At 49.1% G+C, this 21,001-nt stretch overlaps 1 protein-coding gene across 2 annotated transcripts; it reads right to left on the bottom strand.

The window, feature by feature from the left end:
- Window positions 1-1,974: 1,974 nt before the first annotated feature.
- Window positions 1,975-16,441, bottom strand: DSTN (destrin, actin depolymerizing factor). 2 transcript variants are annotated; one of them, XM_068416832.1, is made up of 4 exons: window positions 16,198-16,441; window positions 7,081-7,388; window positions 6,764-6,840; window positions 1,975-3,146 (listed from the first exon to the last, which is right to left on the bottom strand). In XM_068416832.1, the coding sequence occupies exons 1-4, from the start codon at window positions 16,198-16,200 to the stop codon at window positions 3,103-3,105; spliced, it is 432 nt and encodes a 143-aa protein (XP_068272933.1). In that variant the 5' UTR covers window positions 16,201-16,441; the 3' UTR covers window positions 1,975-3,102. The 2 variants fall into 2 exon arrangements, with proteins under 2 accessions (XP_068272933.1, XP_068272924.1); XM_068416823.1 differs by lacking the exon at window positions 1,975-3,146 and adding an exon at window positions 5,186-5,475 and having other exon boundaries at window positions 16,198-16,432.
- Between the last annotated feature and the right edge of the window lie 4,560 nt (window positions 16,442-21,001).

The raw sequence follows: 21,001 nt of genomic DNA, 5'->3' as shown, positions 1-21,001 counted from the left end.
CCCCCCTCTTTTTTTCCCCTTTTTCTTTTTTTTTCTTTTTTCTTTTTTTTTTTTTTTTTTTTTTTTTTTTTGTTTTAGCTGGTTCCTTAGGAAATGGCAGAGGCCACGTGACAGCTTGGTGCCTGTCTCCCCACAATAAAGCTGCTGAGCCCAACGCTGACATCAGCGGGATTTGAGAGACAGGGGGGAAAGAGGCCCCGAACCGCCCGGTCCCTCTGCGGGGGTGTGAAGAGCCAAGGCTGGGAAGGGGGATGAGGGACAGACCTGCCTCCATTTTGTTACCGGGGAAGGCAGTGTGCGCTCAACCTCTGTATGAGACACCAGAGACTCCACGCAGGCGGGACGGGGCAAACTTGTGTCGTTCCCCCCACCCCACCCCAGTATTGTGGCTTTTGGGGCTGTGATGAAGAAGGGGTGTGCAAGTCACACTTTGGGGGGGGTGTGGGGGGTGTGACCCATCTTTGACCAGGCAAGAAAAGGCGGGGGGGTCCTGCTGAATTCTGGCTGAGGACGGGACAAGCTGAGAGCCCCCTTCTTCCCCAAACCTGCCTCCCATCCCCATCCGAAGGCACCCTTTTATCCTGCTCTCACTGGGCCTTTGCTGATGGAGGCTGAGCAAGGGCTGCTGCACATGGCAGTGCTGAGCCCGTCAACACTCATTGCACAAATGGGCTGAGCACCCTCGAGGGGCTGTGCTGAGCCGCAGGGAGGAGGGCCACCCTCCAGATTTGGTGAGTGGTCAGTGACACCCCTCCATTGCAGTTCCTTGCAGGATGGGAGGTGGATGGAGCTCACGCACCTGGCCAGAGGGAAGCCGGTTGCTGAGTCTCCTGGCAGGGTGGTGGCCCCAGCCCCTTGCATGGCAGCTGAGACCCCACACACTCATTACAAGCTCTGCTGTTGCTGCCCCTCCCAGCTCTAGCAGACCAGGGCTGTTGTGTGTGCACAGGTGGCAGCTCCTACAAGTGCCCCAGGCTCTGGCAGGTCTGACAAACTCAACAAGCAGACCTCTGCCCCACAGCTGTGATGATGAGCCTTCAGTTTCTCTTGCTGGACTTTGTGATGCCTGGGGAGGACCTCATAAACCAAGGACAGCCGGCGAAGTCAAATGCTGTTAGTGTCGCAGCTCACCATGGTGCCGCGTGCCTGGCCCAGAGCCTTTTGGCTTTTAAGATCCTCAAAAGTGAGGGAACGCCTGGATTCTACCAGGATTAAAAAAACAACCCCACACCTAACCCCTAGGGCTGCAGTGAGCTGTTGAGCGTATCGGGGTGGCCATCACCTCCAAAGAGCCATTGGTAGGAAGGGCCCCAGAGCAGCAGGCGCAGCAAAGTGATGCAATCCTTCCGTTTTTCACAGTTTTTTGCTTTTGCAACAACGATTTCCCTTATTGTGAGCATTTGTGCAAAACAGAGCAAGACACCCAGGCATTAACACACGAGCAGTAACAAAGCCCCCAAAACAGCCAACGTAAAGAGGGTGGCTGGCATCCCGAGCATGCTATGGGGCAGGTGGGCTCTGGTGGGGCTCCAAAAGCCACACAAGAGAAGACTCAGTGTCCCCAGCGTGGGAGACACAGTGCCCTTCCAGGACACATTGCCGAGCTGGCTGTTGGAGGAAGAGAGGTCTTGTTAAGCAAAGCTGAAAAAAACACATCTCTCTGGAGAAAGATGTTTAGCTTAATTTCCAATATCTGGAGTGGTACTGCCGGGATTTTTTTCTTCCTTTGGCACCTTGGTGGAAGGGGAAGGACATCCCGAGGGGCCAGAGGCAACCCAAACCTTGCCCACCAGCGTGCTGGGCTAAGGACCATCCAGCCCCTGCTCTCCCAGGAGCTGGTGGGGTGTCACAATGCACACACCCAACGCCATGGGCTTTGGTGAGGGTTAACATCTTTCCTTCAGGCAAGCCACGCTGTCAGCTTGTTACCTGCCAGCCTGTGACTCAGGGCAGGAAGGATCAGCAGCCAGGTGCTAGGGTGCTGCAGTCAGGTACTTTATTGATAAAGATCAAGCAAGCGCCCAGATGGGGTGATTTTGGATGGGACCGCTGGATCCTTCTGCTGATTTCAGCCATGGCTGGAGTTACCTTTCAGCCTGGGTACACAGGCTTATCAAGCCATAGCTTAGACACTCAAGTTCATCTTTGTTGGAGCAGCTAAATTACATTTACACCACCTGCTGCTCATGCTCAGGCCTGAATTAGCAGCCTCCATCTCCCACCCCCATCATCTCCGCAGTGCAATGGACAAAAATGGCTTTTGGGAAACCCTTGCCTGCACGTGGACTTGACAAGGTTTCTAGCAGCTCTGCTCCTGCTACAGCTGAGCTGTGCTACCTGGGCTGCGGTCCTGCTGAGCTTGCGTGGCTCTGAGCTGTGTCCATCACCTGAATCCCTTCACCTTTTCCTTGTGCTGTCCTGTTAGAAAGTAATTTCTCTCCTGTGCAACCAGCCAAGCTATAGGAAGCATTCCTCATGCTGTCTCCCTGCTTGTCTTACCTTTTCAGAAGGTCTTGGTGATTTGGGAGAAACCTTAACTGAAAGACATCTTCCCATGTTTTTTGTCCCCTCCAACTGCAGGCCAAGCAACCTTGGGAGGTGGTGACGTTTGGCCCACTAATTCCGTGACGTGGACAAGCCTGAAGCATTATAGCTCTGAAGGTTGTGTTACTGCCAGTGCTGGAGAGCAGGCATACTCTTCCAGAGAGGCCAGTACAATACCTCGGGACTTGCTGTGAGGGTCCTAAAAGCAGCCAAAGCCTCTTAGTCCTGAAGCTGTAGGACCACACCTAATCAAGTCACAAAGTGCCACCTCAGACCTCTCATCCCTCAAAGTCCTGGGACTATGGCACTTTGTACCCAAGCCCCTGATACGAGGGCTTTCATGCTGTGGGAAGTGCCCTTCTACCTTCCAGGCAGAGTCTCCTGCTCCATTTTCTAACCAAAGAAGGAAATCCCAGGCAGAAGTCCACCAAGGCGTCACCTGGGCCGGATATCTCTTCGAAGATGCCTGCAGTCTGGAGGCACTAGTTATCAGCTGGATCGTGGCTGGGAGTTCCCCTTGTTTGTCAGGCAGCACCACTCCCACTGTGTCACTCTGGTTTATCTCAACCCAGACTTTGGACAGAGACCAGTACTGCAGACACCTAGGCAAGGACAAGCTGTTTAAGATGATGATTACCCCCTTGGGCGAGCTCAGAGTTGACTGAAATGCAGGCTAAAAGAACCAGCAGAAACCAGGCCAGTTTGCTTTTCTCAAAATCAGAAAGCTTCACTCCGGTGGATCTCTTTGCATCAGAAAACCTTGCGCTTCCAACCCTGTGACCCACGTGGGTGCCAAGTTAGAGCAAGCAGTCAATGCCTGCGTTTAATTAAAGGTTTTAACCATGCAACATGGCCAGACAGGGCACATGCTGAGTTAGGTAATGGACCATTATTTCCCTGGCCCTGCAGATAAACCAGCGCAGTGCACTGCTCTGCCAGGGAGCTGCGGGGACAGTACAGCTTTCTGTCCCTGCACATCTGGCAAGAGCTTGCAGAGGAAGGGGCAGCCTGTAACTGCCTGGGCTTCATTGGGCTGGCCAGAGAAAGCTCCCTCAGTTCTTCCAGGGAAAGCAGCACAAAATAACTGACACGTGCTGGGTTTCTCCTGCTCAGACTGCAAATACAAGGTGTCTCCCAGGAAGCTCTCCAGCCCACGGAAATTTGTGTCCGAAGTCTAAAAGGCAGAGGCCAGGTGCTGTTAGGGAGCTAGAGCCTGCAGCAGGCTGGCAGTCGCTCAGCTGTGAGAGGGGTGCAGGGCCAAGGAGGGCAGCACACTTTGCATACAGATGAACCTGCTTTCCCCTCAACTCCCTCCACCAGCATTTCTGTTCAGCCTGTTCCCCCCCATCCTTTCTGCCCTGGGAGCAGCACAGGGGGGTAGCTGCAGAAGGCATACCAGCTCCCTGAGCGCCCAGCTCACAGGGGTCACCAGCACGCTCAGCCAGCAGCACTAGCCCCGCTGCAGGAAGGCTAATCTGGAGGCTGGAGAGGAATCAGTCACTGACCCAGGGGAGTGAAACCCCATTTATTTAGGCTGTTCGAATTTGGCACGCACAGAACATATCACAGTAACGCACTGGAGGCTAAGGGTTTTGGTTTGTTTTTTTTTTTTTTTTTTTCTTTTTCTCTACAGACATACAGGAAAACTCTATGCAACTCCCATGTACACATTACACAAACAGCTTTAATCAACCACTGGTGAAACATGGAAGCTTTTAAGATCTCTGTAGCTGGCACAGGAACGTTCTCTACCCCCCATACAAAAGGCATTTCAGGTCAAACTTTCTAGTAGGTGGTATTTCCATGCATTTCTACAGGATTAAAGAAGCTAACAGACAAAAAGCCCAGATCAAGCCATATTAGTCAGGCTGATTGGTTCTAAGTTAAATCAATAGTAATTATGGACAAATGGACCGAGTGACCAAAGACTGGGGCTGAGAATACCACTTTTTAAGATGTGGTTCCTTCTCATTGTACTACCCATAACTGGAGAGCTCCGATATAAGAATCTGCATTTGTAAAAGCCTCAGAAGCATCCAATCCACTAGTAAGTGTGTTATTAGTGAAACTAAGGTAGTTCTAAATTAAACTATGTCAACAGAAAAGCAACTTTTATAGAATCACTCAGGCTGGAAGAGACCTCAAGACACTTCATGACAAGAAAATTGAACCTGCAGAACAAGTGAACCTTTAAATATTATTACTGCACAGTGAGTTTACAGGAGAGTGGATTAGGACTACTCCTCCAGAAAAGTGTGTCTATTTTATCTCTATTTTAACTTCATAATTAGCCTTTATTAGTACTGCTCTGCAACTGCAAGCACTAAGAATTTAACCCAGTTTTGGTGCCAACAGGTTGCTTTAGCCTAACTTTAACTACAGGTTTTAAGTTTTGTATTAAACGGTCACAGGGGAAAAGTTTTTGAGTTTGGCAATTTGGCCAGTAGCCTCAAAAAGGCTGACTGAATTTTGCTTGTTACAATTTAGAAAAGTAAGAACAGGAACCAGATTGTTCTCACCTCCCCCCTTTCATCCCATAATACACTGCTGCACTGGACCAAAATTTTTAGAGACCTTTAGTGTTAATCCATTGGGGACAGTATTGGGCTGGACAACCAATGCAAATATTAATACACCAAGATAAATCCTTAATTTGATTTATTTAGGGTCATTTGTACATACGAGCTACATCTCCAAAGTCTACTTTATTCTACAAGACAGCTTCCCTACAGTTAGTGAAACCCTTGCCTAGAATGGTTGCTTTACATAACTGATATATTAAAACATGGAATGCTTGTAGAGTTGTGGCACTGTATGACATCTACACGGGACTTCCTTCAAAAGCTACAACTAGGGAGCCTCCTAGCTTCTCAGCAATGCAAGCTCGGTTGAGGTCCTCTGGCCCATTTGCTTGGCATTCATGCTTTATGCCTAAAAAAAGATGCAAAACATTCAATAATGCAGTATTTCAACATGCTGGTAATCAATCAAAGAAACATACTTGGTAGTAATATTAGAAGAGGCAATCCGGTCACTCAAGCAGGTAAGTCCTGCCTTAGCTTAGGCATTTGGATGGTTTCCCCCGATATGTCACAGGAGACATCTGGCTACATACCAAATATCGATGTAGAAATATCAGGGAGAAAGTTTTCACTAGATCAGTGCTCAGACTGTTAGCCTTTTCATTGCAGGCTATCTTAGGAGCAAATCTCTCCTTTCTAGTGCTACCCTGGATATGGCAGCTGAGGGAGCTGCATGCCAGCACACTAAGATGGCTGACTCAGCTCCCGCTGGCTCTGGAGAGGTGGGTGAAAGAATCAGAGTGGGAACTTGAAATGTAGAGACTAGAAAGACTTTGCTGGTCTAAGGAATCAACCACAGTTTCTTTTTTTTTGGAGGGTGGGGAACCCAACCCAAGCCTGTTTTATGTGGAGAAAAGCAGAATTTCTTCAGGATTTCTTTTTTTAACTTTCACGTGTGCAGCACACAACGGTCTCCCTGGGTAGTACCACTCCACTGCCAAGTTGTCCTGTGAAGGCTGGTACTGCTGCACAATGATCCTGTCAGTCTTGCACACTGCGAGACTGTAGCCCAGCACAGCAAGAGGAACAGAAGGGGGGGCAGTGCGATCTGGCTACGAGCCATCGTAATGACCGACTTAGCATGAAATTTCTGAATGCTGCAGCAAGGTGTCTATTCCTTGGTTAATGGTGCCTGACAGGCTGAACAGAACTTTGCTTCTCCACTTGGAGATGCAATGCCTTTTGCAATGAGTAATCACAACTGCATCTCTAAATCAGGTGAATCGTTAATTACCACTAGAGCACAGTAAGTTTATGAGATTGTGTATTTCAACGGACAGAGGAAACTGCACAAAATCCAGCTCAATGTCATGAATCTAATGGTTTCTAGTCTGTATGGCGCAGACGTGCTGCTCTGTACAGTACAGCTATGGTGTCACACATTGCAAAGCCTGCTCTTGTCCTCAGCACAGTTCTAGTGCCTCTAAAATTCAGAGTCAGTGTAAGTTTTAGCTAGAGCTCATTTTAGCTCTGTCACAGGGCATTTCCACCTGTGAAGTTCTCACCTCTCACCAGTATCTCAAAAAAAAAAAAACAACAAACAAAAAACCACAAAGCCAATTAGCCAACGGTGAAGCCTTGCTGTGTAAGCATTCTAGGGGCATGGCACAGCTAGGAGCGTTAGCTGTATCACATACCTTGAAACTTCTTTTTGATTGCATCCTTGGAGCTTGCGTAGATCATCTTACTTTTGAGAGGTGCTTGTTCTGGTGCCCTAGTGGGATACACCAAAAAGAGTGCAATTAGTGGCATTTATTACCCAGCACAGACAGAAGCAGTGCCCTACTGATCACAAACAAATGAAATGTCTCATGGCTCAGAAAACAGACATCAGCCTGTTCGGCTCACTTTAAGCCTGCCATCTTGCCAGCCTGGGCAATACAAATGCTTAGAGACCTCACCCACAGTGCTTGGACTGCATGTTAGGAATGAGTGACTTGGGAAGATGGCTTACCACAAGAAAAACATCAGCTCTTCTTTTTTGGATTCCTTGGTCTCAAAGCTTGCATCATACAAGGCATAACGGCAATCCTTCTCAGGAAGCATCTGCACAAAGTGCTTGAAAGGGTCGGTAACTGTCACACCGACATCTCCCACCAGAATCTCTTTGCCTTCTTCCACAATAATGCACTTTTTGTCTGGACTGAGGCAGAAGATGACAGCCTTCTTCCTCTTCTTAATTTCCTCAGGCGTAGAGCACTTCCGCACTTTCATGTCATAGAAGATACGGCATACCTCATCGGCAACTTGTACTCCAGATGCCTGGAAAGACAAAAGCAAAGACCTTTAGGGCTACCACTGCAAATTTTCACAACTACGTTACTGTACTGCCTTAAATCCGAGACTAGAAGACAACCGATACTGGCAATAGTCACCAGTGGCCTGAGAGTCTCATCAGAAAAGGCTGCAGGCCCTCTTTTTCCAGGCTAAGTAAAGAATCTGGAGTCTTGATGCTGCCCACAGCCAGCTGCCAAACCAAAAATATTCCGAAGAAGGCACAATCCTACTTATATTAGAACATTGTTTTGGGGTAGTTTTACACACATGTCCACTCCTTGTCCTCTGAGATTCAGCTGCGGCAGATCCTTTGGCATTACAGCAGCTTAATTTTGTTACCCATTTCAGGCTGGCTAGACATTCAAGTCCACCAGGATCTTCTGTTCAAAGTTTCTAGCATGCTTGCTAGCAGCTTTAGGAACAGAGGTAAAACATGGCCAAATTCCGTGTTTGTCACATGGATTTGGTTTAGAGATCAAGAGAGTGGGGTACTGGGACTGTAGTGATAGAGTTTTTAGCTGAACAAACCAACTCTCAGAAGCTGCTCTCAATTCAGTGTTTTAAAAGGGAGAACTTGCAAGTCTAACAGTTAAAGTGTCTACTTCCCAGCAGCTCCTCCATCAGTTTCTAAAGCAAGCTGTCTTTTCAACTCCCCCCCCCCCCCCCAAGTCTGATGGGAAATTCTAGTTACTCAGTGGTATCCCCCTGTGCTAGCTGTAATAGGAGGTGCAGATGTAGCATCACCAATCTAATGTTAAAGGCAGCTACACAGAATAAAGAGGACAAGACCCAGCAAGAATGAAAGAATGACAAAAGGCTGAACTGCATTTTCAGTCTGTTGCTTTTTTGGGAATGAGACAAAAAAAGAGGTGGCAGGGTAGAAGCATTTGTATCTGAGTTTTGTTCTCAGAGTGCAGCAAGTTGGGAGAGCTTAAAAGCAGCTGTGCAATAGCGAATACTGCAAATACGGGGAGCCATACGGGCCAGCGGACACCGCTGGAAGGACATCATGGCCAGAGCAGTAAAGACCAAACTGAAGCCTGCCCAACACTCACCTATCTGTGCAGTGTAAACAGCAAGATTCCTTTCTAATACTGCTTCTTCCCCTGCTGGTTTTTGGTCTTCCAAATTCAAATGACATTATCCTCAGATATGGCGATTCATATCTCAGAAGGAAAATCGCCCTCCTCCCTTTGTGTAAACTGCCACACGTCACTGTTACAAGCACAGTCGGCAGTACTAAACAGTCAGGTAAAGCATCATGTGAGATATACCAACTGAATAAGACTGAAGGTTGAAAGAGACTAAAAGTTGTTCTTCATTTTGTTTTTCCTTAAGCTCAGCCCCAAAACACATGCTTGATGGACTCCTTTTGTGGGGGACATTGTAGCTTGTCAGAGTGGAAATTTTCTGAAGAAACAGCAGAGTTCAGCTGCAAAACCAGGGAGATCAGTGGTGAAGGGGAACTGCTTAGTGCTAGCTTTCATACAGTCTGTCCTTGAGAGGTGGTTATTGACTAGACAACTACGTAACGGGTATTTTTTTTTTAAAGCCTTGACCAATGCCTACCACACAGGACCTCAGATGAGCCTGGATTCTCCTTTTCCTACCAACACGTCTCCTTCTGTAACGTCTAGTGGCTAGCATAGCTTTGCTAACCCAGTGAAGAGAGATGGCACAGCTGGCAGAATCTATTGCCATGGAGTTTGGCATCTACAACTCCCAAGTGCCGGTCATGCAAAACCAGAGCAGTCTCATACAGCAGTGAATCTGAGACAGAAGCTTTTCTCTAGTGTGGAGAATAGTGCTCTTTAGGGGTTTACTCAAATACAAGAGGACCTCCCTCAAGATTTACAATGCATGGCTTGTCTATTAGGGATAATCTATCCCGAATCCCTTGTACTTACTTTGGGATAGGAGAACAGCGAGTAAGTCACTGTGCCTCAGCTGCCTGGCAGGCAGCCACCCTTCTGCATATCTCCAATAAGGCAAGGAAAGTAAGCAGAGAAAGCCTGTTCCAGGATAAATTTGAGCAAAAGCACAAACATCGACTCAAAGTGACTCATTCCTATGTCACCTCCTCCATGCGGACAGATTGCACTTGGTCACAGTGTGACTGAGAACTAACGAGGAATAAAGGTCTTTTTCCTCCTGTCCCTGTGGTTGGTGAAGGCAAGAGCTCTCTGGGAAGACTAAATAATACAAGGTTGCCCTAATAAACCAAACAGTGCAGTGACTAGAACTATTGCATCATTCACTAAGGATAAATCCACAGTGAACTCTGAACAACTTTTTTTTACCTGAGGTTTGTCTTCTAATGGCACCTCAGTAGCTGACAACAGGTGTTAAGACTCAGTTTTTAGTCACAAAAAAACTCAAGATTCTAAGTAGAAAATGCTTAGAAAGCCGGAACTAGCATAGGAATGAGTCTAGTAATCACACAAAAGCAGTTCATGTCACCTAGCCCTACTTTTGTCAATTCTTGATCTTTGCTCCAAGACCACACCTAATTCCCCTTCACCAAGTCCTGCTGCCAAGAAGTTAACTTTGAAAGAAGAGGTTAATGCTCAGCAGAGAGCCAGAAGCAAGCAGCAGCAATGGAGCTGCAGGTTGATGCAAACTGTACAGTCAAGAGTATATGCTTGTGCTACTGCACAGCCAAAAGCATGTCTCCAAGTCAGGAGACAAGTTGTTTCCTTATAAAGAAACTGAGCACTGCTGGCAAGTCAGTTCAGATTCCAAAAATGTTGAGAGTATTTAGTCTGGAAACTCAAAATTCACTGTTAAACTGCAGCTGATAACTGGGACTGACCAGAAGCTGAAGGGACAATAGCAGGAACTGGATTTTTTAGCTTTCCAAAGCAAAAGGCTGTTAGTAGCTGGTGCTACTCCTTTTCACAGCTGCTGTACAACCCTTGGATTCATCACACAAGCTGACATTAGCAGCCATTATAATGCTAGGGACAATGCAGATTTGTTCCATCTGAGAAAACCCTATAGCTGTGTAACAGTATGGGTTGAAATGAACCCCTAAACTCCCAATGCAACTAATTGCTTCCAAAAAGAGGACCTACTTTTGTAACTGTAGGACTCCCTCTTCAACCCTGGGCTTCTACCAGCCACGACTGGCTTCATAAACATCCTTGAAAAGGAAGAAAAGCCCAAACCCTAGACAGCTTTTGTTGTAAGTTGGTTGCAACCATTCTGTGCAGGGCAGCAACAGGATGACTGTTAAGAGCACTGGTACAAGGAGAAATGCCACACTCCTAAACAGATGCCCTCAATCGACATTTTAACTGTGTCTCTGCTGATTTGTCCAGAAGAATAGCTGGTGAGAAGCCTCCATCCTGCCAGTAATGACAGGATAAACATTTGTTAGTTTGGATTTTCTCTCTTTGGCCCAATATCGCTCTGCTCAGAGGATTCCATACAGCACATTCATTATTGTCTTGTGCACTCTGACTTGAACACTGCAGGGCTACGACAGCTAGCCTGGTTCTGTTCCTTATTCACCATGAAAGCAGTTATCCAACTCTGGACTGCTACATGGGTGGCTGTTCATTGAGCAGTACATGTTGCAGGTACTCATGGGCTACACGACCATCAGCTGGTGACATTTTGTTGCAGGGGACAGATAAACGCTGTAACGCAGGCAACACCAACTTAAAACCATTCTCGGAACACAACTGCAGACAAAAGACTACATTCCAGTAGCCAGCCTGTTTCTGTAAGTGTCAAGGACCTTAACTGCAGGGACTGTTAACCTCACTGAAACAAGACAGCAGCAAGGAGGCAAGCCACCTAATTATCAGATGGGAAAACAATGCCAGTACAGCATATTCAGGGAGACATTCAAGCAAGAACGGACAGAGTAAATTTCTCTGAGAAAATCAGCAAAAGTGAGTTCTCCCTAGTACCTCCATGCAACTATTGCAAAGGCGGCAGGTCTCGCAGGCACTGTTGCCTCGTACGTTATTCTGGAGCACTTACACCAGTACCCCCATTGTATTTTCATATAGACTGCTGTAGGCACACGAGGTAATGGTTGCATTAAATGCCTTGTCAGCATGCGCTGCAGTAACACAATAGCTCTTATTCCCTACACAAAGCCATCGTTCCTGCCTTAAGTGCAAAGCACTGCAGAAGTCTTGCGAGAGCAGAATGCCGTCCCTACACAAGGCAGCCCAAAGAGAGAGCCTTCTGTCTAGCAGGCTTCCAACTGCAAGAGGCATCCCCAGCTGCCTCTACTAATAGCTTCCAACATTTTGCCTTCATTGCCAAGTACCCTACAACTGAAATTTAATCTAAACAGGACTTTTGGGTGATATAATGAAGGGGGAAGACTGAAGAACAATCCAAAGCTTTCTCAAAGAAATCCCCATGCACAGAAAGCCATTTCAGGAGTGAGACACATGCCAGATGCCTGATTTACTGGATTTGTAGCAAGCCTGCACTGAAATGCAACTTTGACACAATGAAATTTGCCTTCTCTTTTGTTAGGAAGCCCTATGAACTCCAGCATTTTCCTTTAATATTTAAAATATTTTACCTAAGAAAAGTCTTTGTTCCCTCCTCAAGGGACAGTGAGACAGTCAAGAAGACTTCAAACTAATGACTTAGCTTGCCTTAGTTTGAAGGACTAAATTTGTTTTTAAGTATTAACAATTTTACAGTGTGGCTTTTCTTCCTTGTGATCAGAACCTAAGAGCCCTCCCTAGTGATGCCTGTGCATGTGTTATCTAGAGAGACATATCAAGAACCAGTTTTTGACTAGTTTTGTTTGGGAACCATGCACACACATCAGCGTGACTATCCACAGCTACTCATGTGGAAACTTTTGCTTCTTGGAAAAGCATCATCAATTTTTCCAGAATTTGACACCAGTAAGTTATTAAAGTATGCCTTGTTTAATTGCAAAGGCAGAGATTCGAGACCACTGTGCTCCCATATTTACTAGTCACATTACTGCCACATATTTGGTTCTCAGTTTCTTCAGCAAACACCTTGTTTCCCCTATGCTTGGCATACCATCCCTCCTATCTACCTTCAAAATCCCCTGCCACTGCCAGAACTGCCTGTGTAACCATGTGGCGTTTCCATCTGACTCAGTAGTGTGTCATAGTACATCCCTGTGACAAATATTTTTTCAATTAAACCTATTACCACCGGACTGTTCTGGGACAGCAGCCTCCACAAAGCTGTCCCTTACGGTGCCACGCAATACCATTGGATATCATCAGCACCGAGACCTTGAAGAGAAAACTAAGCCAAGTTATAGTTGTGAGAGCACCTAGCAGGTAGTGATGGTCACACAGCCTGGCTGCAGCTAACAGACTGGGAGAAGACTTCACCAAATCAGGCCTCTGAGAAGGTGCCAGCTATGGCCGACAAGCCAACTGAAAGCGTGCGTGGTTAAAAATACAAGGATCTTAAATATTGCTTTGCTTTTAATCTATTTGAGCACTCAAGAAAACCCATCTGACATTATCATCTCCACTTCACTTAGTAGGAAAGGAGGCAAGGCATGGAGTGAGTAGTTTAACTTCACCCCAAAGACCAGCACCAGTGTGGAAACACCAGTGACCTCCCAAGTCCCAAGAGGTCCATGTCCTCTGCTACCTACTGCCAGTTTATGCCAGGCAGCCTATGCAACTGAAAGTCCAAAGCTTCAATTCAGATCTGAAGCATGATAGGAAACACAACTAACTGCCTTTTTACTGCTGTTGTGTAAGAGGCCATTATTTGCACACCATAAACCCCGAGAAGTACAGAGTTATTTGCATATCACTTGTAGGCAGATCTTGCGATCTAAACTCTAGTTTTTTATTTTGCATTATTTGGTCTCTTTTTTTTGGGGGGGGGGGGGGGGGGGGGGGGGGAGGCACGTGGGAGAAGGAATCACAACTCTATCCAGCTTTTTTTTTCCTGCCAATAAGAAAGTTTATTGGCTAGAGTAGGACAGATGAGTAAGAAATATTTTTTTTTTAAAAAAAGCAGAAAAAAAAGTCTCCCCTGAATTCCTGGAGGTTATTTCCTCAGCTTTCAGACAAAGAGGAAATCATCACCTTCTCCGAGTTATCATGAAGTTCACTCACAATATAATTATCAAGGTAGGTAGAACAAGCAATACCCACAAAAGGCAATCCCAGCAACACTGCTGAAAAACAGGAACCGTGGTAGCCAGTAGCAGGGCAGTAGCAGGGCAGAAGTTTTGAGTAGTACCCACTCCTATGTTGAAACACATGTTTTTAAGGTAATGCGAGTGTAAGCTGGTATGCAACAGGACTCTTGGAGAAAAGTAAAGCTTCTTAGAAACACATTCAGCACAGAAATCACCTATTATGAGCCCAAGTGTCTGTAAGAATTTTCTTGTGGCCCCCCATGCACCTATGGCAACCTAAAGCTTAAACCTCATCTTTAAAAACAGACTTTGAAGGCCTGCTCTGGGCATCCCAGATACTCATCTCTGAGGTATCCTTCCTGGAGACCGCTGTGAATACTGAACAATCAGGCGAGCAAAAGGCTCTGAACAGCTTTACATGGAAGTTCTGGCTGTCTGCAGGCTCTCCCACATGAGATCGCTTAGGTCAGCCCTTGCTCCCAGCAGGAGCCTCTTGATAGTGATATTCTGACAAAGCAAGTAGGAACACGCCAGACACCCACACTACCAATTGTCAGGAGGCTGTCATCTTGTATATGAGGCACATGTACCTTGTAATTACACAGATTTGGGAATAGTATTGTCTAACAACCAAGAAAAATAATTTGCACGGTCCTCCAAAGACCATGGACTCATTTAAAAGAAACTGAACCTTGTGGCAAGACACAAAAGCAGAAAATCCAATGCCCTTTTGATACCAAAGGATGCCCTCCTGCTGGCATTACTGTACTCTGCCAGAAGGCCTACACTCTTTGCCCAAAAGCAGTTCAGCAACTGGAAAGCATCTTAAGAAAGCCAACCCAGACCCTGTTCCAAAAAGGAGATCACTATGAAAAATACTAATTTTGACTGACGGGGGAATTCTCTGGTTCAGAAGCAAGATGAGGCCTGACACACAGAGTAGTCATTCTAAACTAGGTTTGCATACTGCAGAGGTGGTAGCTAGCTTGTTCAGACAAGCCTTTTTTAAACAGGAGCTGCGAGTCTCGTCAGACTTTTAGCAGCTTCATCTGCAACTCCCATTAGCTATGCTTCATGCTGCAGACCGGGTGTTATAGGCAGCAGGGAGATTAGTAGCACATCCTGTCTGCCAGGTCTATACAGAATAAAAGTTTATTTACTGGATACACCACATGTTCAGGAAACTAATGGTAAATACCACGGCAAGGCCTCAACTGGTAACCCCTCTACCCAGGCAAGTGCATCAAAACACACAAATGTTTGCTGCTGGACAAGTGCTTCTGCATGACTCAAGCAAAAACAGGACAGCAGTTAAAACTGTATGAACAAATTATTTAAGTGAATTTGTCAGTCTCAGTAGCCAGAGTTAAACGGGGATGCAAACTTTTAGTGTAGGCAAACCAAGAGAAAATGAACCACCATGAAGCATAACAGCTGTTTTGTCTATTCCGCCCCATTTATGAAAGGAGTCCCCTGGCATTCTTTTGAAAGTCAGACAAAAGGGGCAAGTCAGTGTGTATGTTTCATACATTTCTATATTTCCTCTGTTTCCAGCATTATATCTTAGATATAACGTTTCCAGCATTGTATCTTCTCTGTGCAGAGAAGCAAGACAAAAATATCCCCTTGCGGCAAGTACCTTAAAATTTAAGCTTCTTCGAGTGGTCGCTGCAAAAACGTGTTTGTTACGACCAGCGTTTTCCTTCCGCCGGTTTTGCTTCCCCCCTTTTGTCTGCTACCAGGACTGCTGACTCCAGCCGGGCCTGATTAAGGGCGGCCTAGCCCCGAGAGGCTGCGCACCGGGGGCGGCGGAGCGGGGCCGTGGCTGCCGGGAGGGAGAACGGCGCTCGCCTCAGCCGCCCCACTCCGCCGGGGAGGAGCCGCCGTCGTTTTCTAGGCCAGGCCCGAGACCCCTCGCCTTTGGGGAAGATGGCTCCCTCCCGGGGCCGGCCGTCGGGGCGGATGCGGCTGAGGCTGCGCTTCCTCCCGAGCGGGGCAGCCCCCGGGGGGGCTCCCACACCCCCTCACCCCCCGTGGCCTTTCTGCCAGACTGCCACCCACTCCTCGCGCAGCCCCTCACGTGGGGGGGGGGGGGGGGGGAGGAACTCGCCCTCACCCCCCCCCCCCCACCACCACGCGGCCGCGCCCTGCGGCACGGGGAGGGGCCGCGCATCCCCCCGCGGTGCCGCCGCCGTCCCCCGTCCTCCCCCCGCCGGCTCTTACCGCCTCGCTCGCTCTCCTCACCGCCCCCCCCCCCTCGGGAAAAATGGACGCGCCCGCCCCCAGCGCCTGTGTATGCGGCGCGGAACGTACCATCGCCTCACGGGGGCAGGACGAAGGCGAGAGGACAATTCCACCGCCTCAAGAGGAGGGGGGGGGGGGAGTAATCTTCCGCCGCCTCATGGCGGGATGGCGGCGGGGGAGGGAGGAGAACGGATCCGCCGCCTCAAGTTCAAAGGCGAACGGAAAGCACCGGGGGGCGGGAAGGAGAAGGAAAGGGGGGCGCAATACTGTCGTGCCGCCGGGCACAGCGGCGGCGGCGCCGGCCGGAGCGCAGGCCGGGATACGGCGGGCGGGCGGTACGAATCGCCCCCCTTTCTCCAGGGGTGAAGGCGGAGGAGGGGAGGGGAAGAAGCCTGATGGCCCGCGGCCCCCGCTCCCCCGGCTCCCTACCATGGCGTCGGCGGGGCGCGGCGAGCGGCGGAGCGCGGTGCGGTGCGGCAGCGGCTGCTCCCCTCGGATGCTGGGCGCGGCGCGGACTCCGGCAGCAGGAAGGGAAGCGGCGAGGGCGCGAGCCGGGCGGAAACGGTGTCGACGTCACGGCCGCCCGTGCCCGGCGGAGGAAGCGGTTGCTATGGTGGGAGCCCTGGGTGGCAACGCCCCGGGCCCTCCTCCCCCACCCCCCGCCCCTCTCCGCGCGTGCGCGCCCGCGCCCGCACCCGGGGGGGGGGGCGGGGAGGGGAACCCCTCCATCCACAGCCCCCCACTTGCCCGAGGGGGGTGGGCTGCCCAATCATGGGGGGAGCCGCCGGGTGATTGACGGCGGTCAGGCGCCGGCCGGCCAATGGCGGCGTCCTCTCTGACAGGCGGGGCGGGATTACCTGCCCCAAGGTGTGCGGGGGGGGAGAGCGGGAAGGCGCTGAGGGGAGAGTTGGGGGGGGCTGAGGGAGGCGTGAGGGAAAGGGCGTGGGGCGGTTCGGCAGCTGCCGGGCTGGGGGGGGCAAAAAGGAGAATTGGGGCCGCTGGGGAGATGAAAGGGACTGAGGCAGACGAGAGGGGCAGGGGAGCGGTTGGGGGGGCATCGAGGGGGGCGGCTGTGGGGCGGCCGCGGCCCTGGGCCTAGCAGGAGGGCAGCCCGCGGGGGGGGGCGGCCTGAAACAGAGCAGCTGAGGGCGCGCGGGCAGGAGGCGGGCGAGGAGGAAGTGTGGGGCTTTTCTTTCTCTCTCTCTCTTTTTTTTTTTTTTTTTTTTTCTCTTTTGAGGGTTTTTTTAATACCTACTTTGGTGCGATCTCAGTCAGGCACTCCTGATTGGCTCCGGCGGGCCGCGCTCGCTGCCTGCCGCAGGAAACCCTGTGCATTGCTTCCCAGCGGCGGCGGCAGCAAGAGCAGCAGCAGCCGCGTCCCCGCATGATTCAGAGCGGCATCTATTTCAGGTGGCTGAAAACAATGAACGGTTTGTCCTCGGGACAAAGCTGACCGCTGAGAAAACGCTGCTGCTGAGACCGGGGGGCGGGGGGCTCGAAGAAGCTGCTGTTCCGTGTTTATGGCAGTACTGCTCACTCTGAAATGCTGTGAAAATATTTCCGTAATGCTCCTGCGCAGTGAAGCTCGGGCTTTTTGTAATCACATTACAGAAGCACCTGCTAATGTTAAAAAATGTATAGACAGTTAGGTTTCAATACTGGATCCTGACTCAGTGATGTTCCCAGCTCGAATTGACAAGCAAAAAGCCCTCAGCATCAAGGTTGTTTATTGAGTCTCTGTGCCTGCTTGTAAGCAGAAAACAAAAACAAGACTTGATTGCATGTTTTCAGGGCCGGGGTATGAGGCAGCAATACTTCGTACCAGGTTACAGCTTGCATGAAGCTTCAATACCAAAGGTGTGAGCCATACCTTACAGTTTTCATCCATGTTGCCGTTCTAATGAAGGGTGTTACATTTTGATTTTTTTTCCCCTCTTTGTGGTATACCACAGTAGATGCCCTTTTTAGATGCTGTTATGCTTGTTCACGTTAGACAGAAGTTGCTGAAAGACCCCATATTGAAGATGCATGTATTGAAAAAGCAGTCCTATTGTGTTAGGCTCTTGTGTTGGGTGGCTTACGCTGGCCAGGGGTCCCTTTTGCAAGAGCGTTTGCATCAGATCTGTGGTGAAACTAGCAAAAGACCTACCAGTATGACTTAGACTTAAGTTAGGGTGGGTGGGTAGTTCTTCCCTAGGCTCTTTTCTGATGTATTTAATCAAAGAATGCTTAAATTTGGACCAAACTCTTAAATGACTTTGGAAGTAATAACAAGAATTTAGTAGGGACATGTTTGGTTTTTGTTTTTTGAACAAAAAAGAAGTTCTAAAACAAGTCAGATAAAACGCCTGTGTAATAGCAGAGCTTCAGTCCTACCGATATGTTCCTCTGGACAGCTTGTTCTGGTCCTGTCTTTTCTGCTGTGGCTGTTAGCCTGGTGGCAGTGCGTGCTGTGTGGCTGGGAGAGAAATCAAGGCAGGAGCTGTTTGGCAGTGGGGGCCTCCCTGCACAGTGCTGCAGCAGACCTCCATCTCTGGTGGCATGTAACGGAGACCTGGGACAGCTGTACTTTTTAGTCTCAATTGTTGTGGGTAATTTGTCTGTTATTGTTCCAAGGTTGCTCTTCATAGATCAGTTTCACTATGAAAGAGGGGTACAGAAGTAAGTCATCCTGGGGAGGAGGGGAAAGGATGATGCAAGGCCATGAGAACAGCGCTGGGGCTGTTTCATGTTGTATACTTATAAGGGAAAATGAGTTGGAACTGGCCTGTTGGCTCAATCTGTTTCAAGAGGTCTTGTGTTTTCGGAAACACTGCAGTGGGTTGAGCAGGTATCTAACTAGTTAAGGGAACCTCAGCAAGGACAGGAGCTCCTTCATCAGCAGAGTAAGGGAGATCTCTTTCGTTTCTGTCTCATGGGAAAGATGGGCTTGCTCTGGGAAGGTCACTGACTGAGAACCACGATTGCTTTTTGAAAAGCTTAATTCCACAAAAGACCAAACAGCATAGCCCCGTGAGGCATAAACACAGTGGCCGTGGTGCTTTGAGGAAGCAAGAGGCAGGAGCTGTGCACCAAGATGCACTGACAAGCACGTGGCTTATGGTGGTACCAGCCTGCCTTCGCATAGGGCTACACGGACTCTATGTGCTGTACCAGCACGGGCACTGGGAGCTCCGGCTCTGCACCAGGAGCTGCCTGCCGGTGATGAGCAGTATGTATGACACAGTTTGGGAACCCCTACTGTGTGTAAATCCTGTGCTGCTGCTTGTGTAGGGGAAAGTTTTTACAGTCCTGTGCTGCTCCCACTCGACAGCCTGCTCTTCGCATGCCTGTGACCTTAAGCATCACCCCAACCGTTTGCAGTGCTGCGGCGGTTTCCCTCGGAGAGGGCTTGCAGCAGGGTCCTCGTGCGGCAGCTATGTAGCTGTTGTCTCAGTGCCTGAACTGAGAGGAAGCTCCCTGTTTTGGGGAGGGTGCGAGGGGATTTTTGTGTTTCTTTTACAAGCTCCCTTTTCATCAGTCCTGCCCTTTTGACGGGACAGGGACGTGGGGTCGAGGTGAGGAAGTCGTGTCTCGTGGCTTATTGCCACATGGACACTAGCCCTCTCATGGCTTACTGCTCCGCTAATGCACACCCTATTAGGGCCAGCTGCTGTGGCAGTGTACCAGCGAGCAAGGTTAAAGGCTTCTCAGAATAAGACTTTCCCCTTTGCCCCCAGGGTTTCCGTGTAATAGAAGGTTGTTACAAAGAAAGAAATGAATGCTGTGGATTGCCACAGCACTGAGGAGATGGAGGTTTTTTTACCAGCTTTGCTGCTTTTCAACACTGAACAAGCTTTGTCGTTTTTTCCTAGCATTAATGCTATAAATAAGCTAGGCTGAAAGCTCAGGCTGGATGTTTGGATGAACCATCCTGAAAGGTGAATCCCCCTCCCTCTCTTAAGGCAAATGGCATTTGCAATCCACCTGAAACGTTCCCCCTGCAAAAAAACCCACCCCCCAACCGTGGGGGAGCCCAAGAAATTTCAGCAATCCTGTAGCTGGTGGTGGCCGCTTTGGCTCCAGTTTGAGGCACCCGTGTGAATTGCAGCCGACAAGCATCTGCCCAGTGAAGGACTACTTCAAAACCCAGCATGGTCAATATAAAAAGTCGCCCATGGACTCCCATTTGTGAACGAGACCCTGCATCAACAGAAACCAAAGATCAATACATCCACCTCACTGACTTTCTAGCATCTGAGACGGTGACTACTTACTTTATATGCCTCAGCTATTTGAACTCCCCCTCCCGTCCTCCAAGCTACTGACTCATTTCCTCCTCTAAAACCTTCCTTTTTTAGCCTTTCGCTCTGAAGTATTTGGTGGCTGTTTTGAGCTGCCTGCTCCATGCCTTACTTAGGCAAACTCCTACATGACAGCCCTGCAAGCCTTGCTTTTCTACCATGGAAATCTTTTTTTTTTTTTCCCCGATACTTTCACTTCTGAGAGGCAGTTTTAGCTACTGGCTGTGCTCTTAGGCAAACTGCTGCTTTGCTGTTGGAAATCAGGGAGGCAGACAATTGGCAAAGCAGCTGGTGAGCTGAGACTACCGCTGCTTATGCTAATTGCTGTTGTCTCCCTGTTAGCCTCCGCTTCCCCCAGCTGTCTGCATCCACCTGCTGTCTTTTCATACCCTTTCGCTGTTCGAGCAGGGATCGCAGAGACTCTCTGTTGGCTGGACAACCACCCCGCAACCGCAGAGCACCTGGATGGCTGGATCAGGCCCTGAATTTATGTGCTGTCTCATGCAGCGAAGAAACAGGCGGTGTCCCCTCGTGTGAGGCCTGACGTAGTGGTGGCCCTGAGCTTTGGTCGTGGCTGATGGATGCTACTGTAACCGTGCTAGCTGAGTGTGCCTGAAATGTAGTCCATTTTTCTCAGGGCTTATGGAATATTGGCTCTGTGCTCTTGGCATCGCAAGGCTCAGCGAAGATAATTTTAGACAGGAACAGAAAGTCTCTGTAAACCTTACAGTCATAGAGCTATTTCACTGGCAGAAACAAAGCCATGAGAAGCCCGTTGCTGTACATTGCTGAAACATTCTGCTTAGTAGGTACACTGGAGTAAAAATTTAAAGGGAAATTTTGGGAGAGGAGGAGAACCTAAAGGTGATTTCCAGAAACTGCTGTGATGCTCCATTCCTTTACCGAGGAGGTGGTGTGGCGCAGCAGGCAGCATGCAGGAACCAAGAGCC

The sequence above is a fragment of the Nyctibius grandis genome, chromosome 1 (genome assembly GCF_013368605.1).
Source record: "Nyctibius grandis isolate bNycGra1 chromosome 1, bNycGra1.pri, whole genome shotgun sequence".
Lineage (NCBI taxonomy): Eukaryota > Metazoa > Chordata > Aves > Nyctibiiformes > Nyctibiidae > Nyctibius > Nyctibius grandis.
Note: the sequence above shows the minus strand (reverse complement) of the source record. Positions and strands in the feature narration are given on the sequence as shown.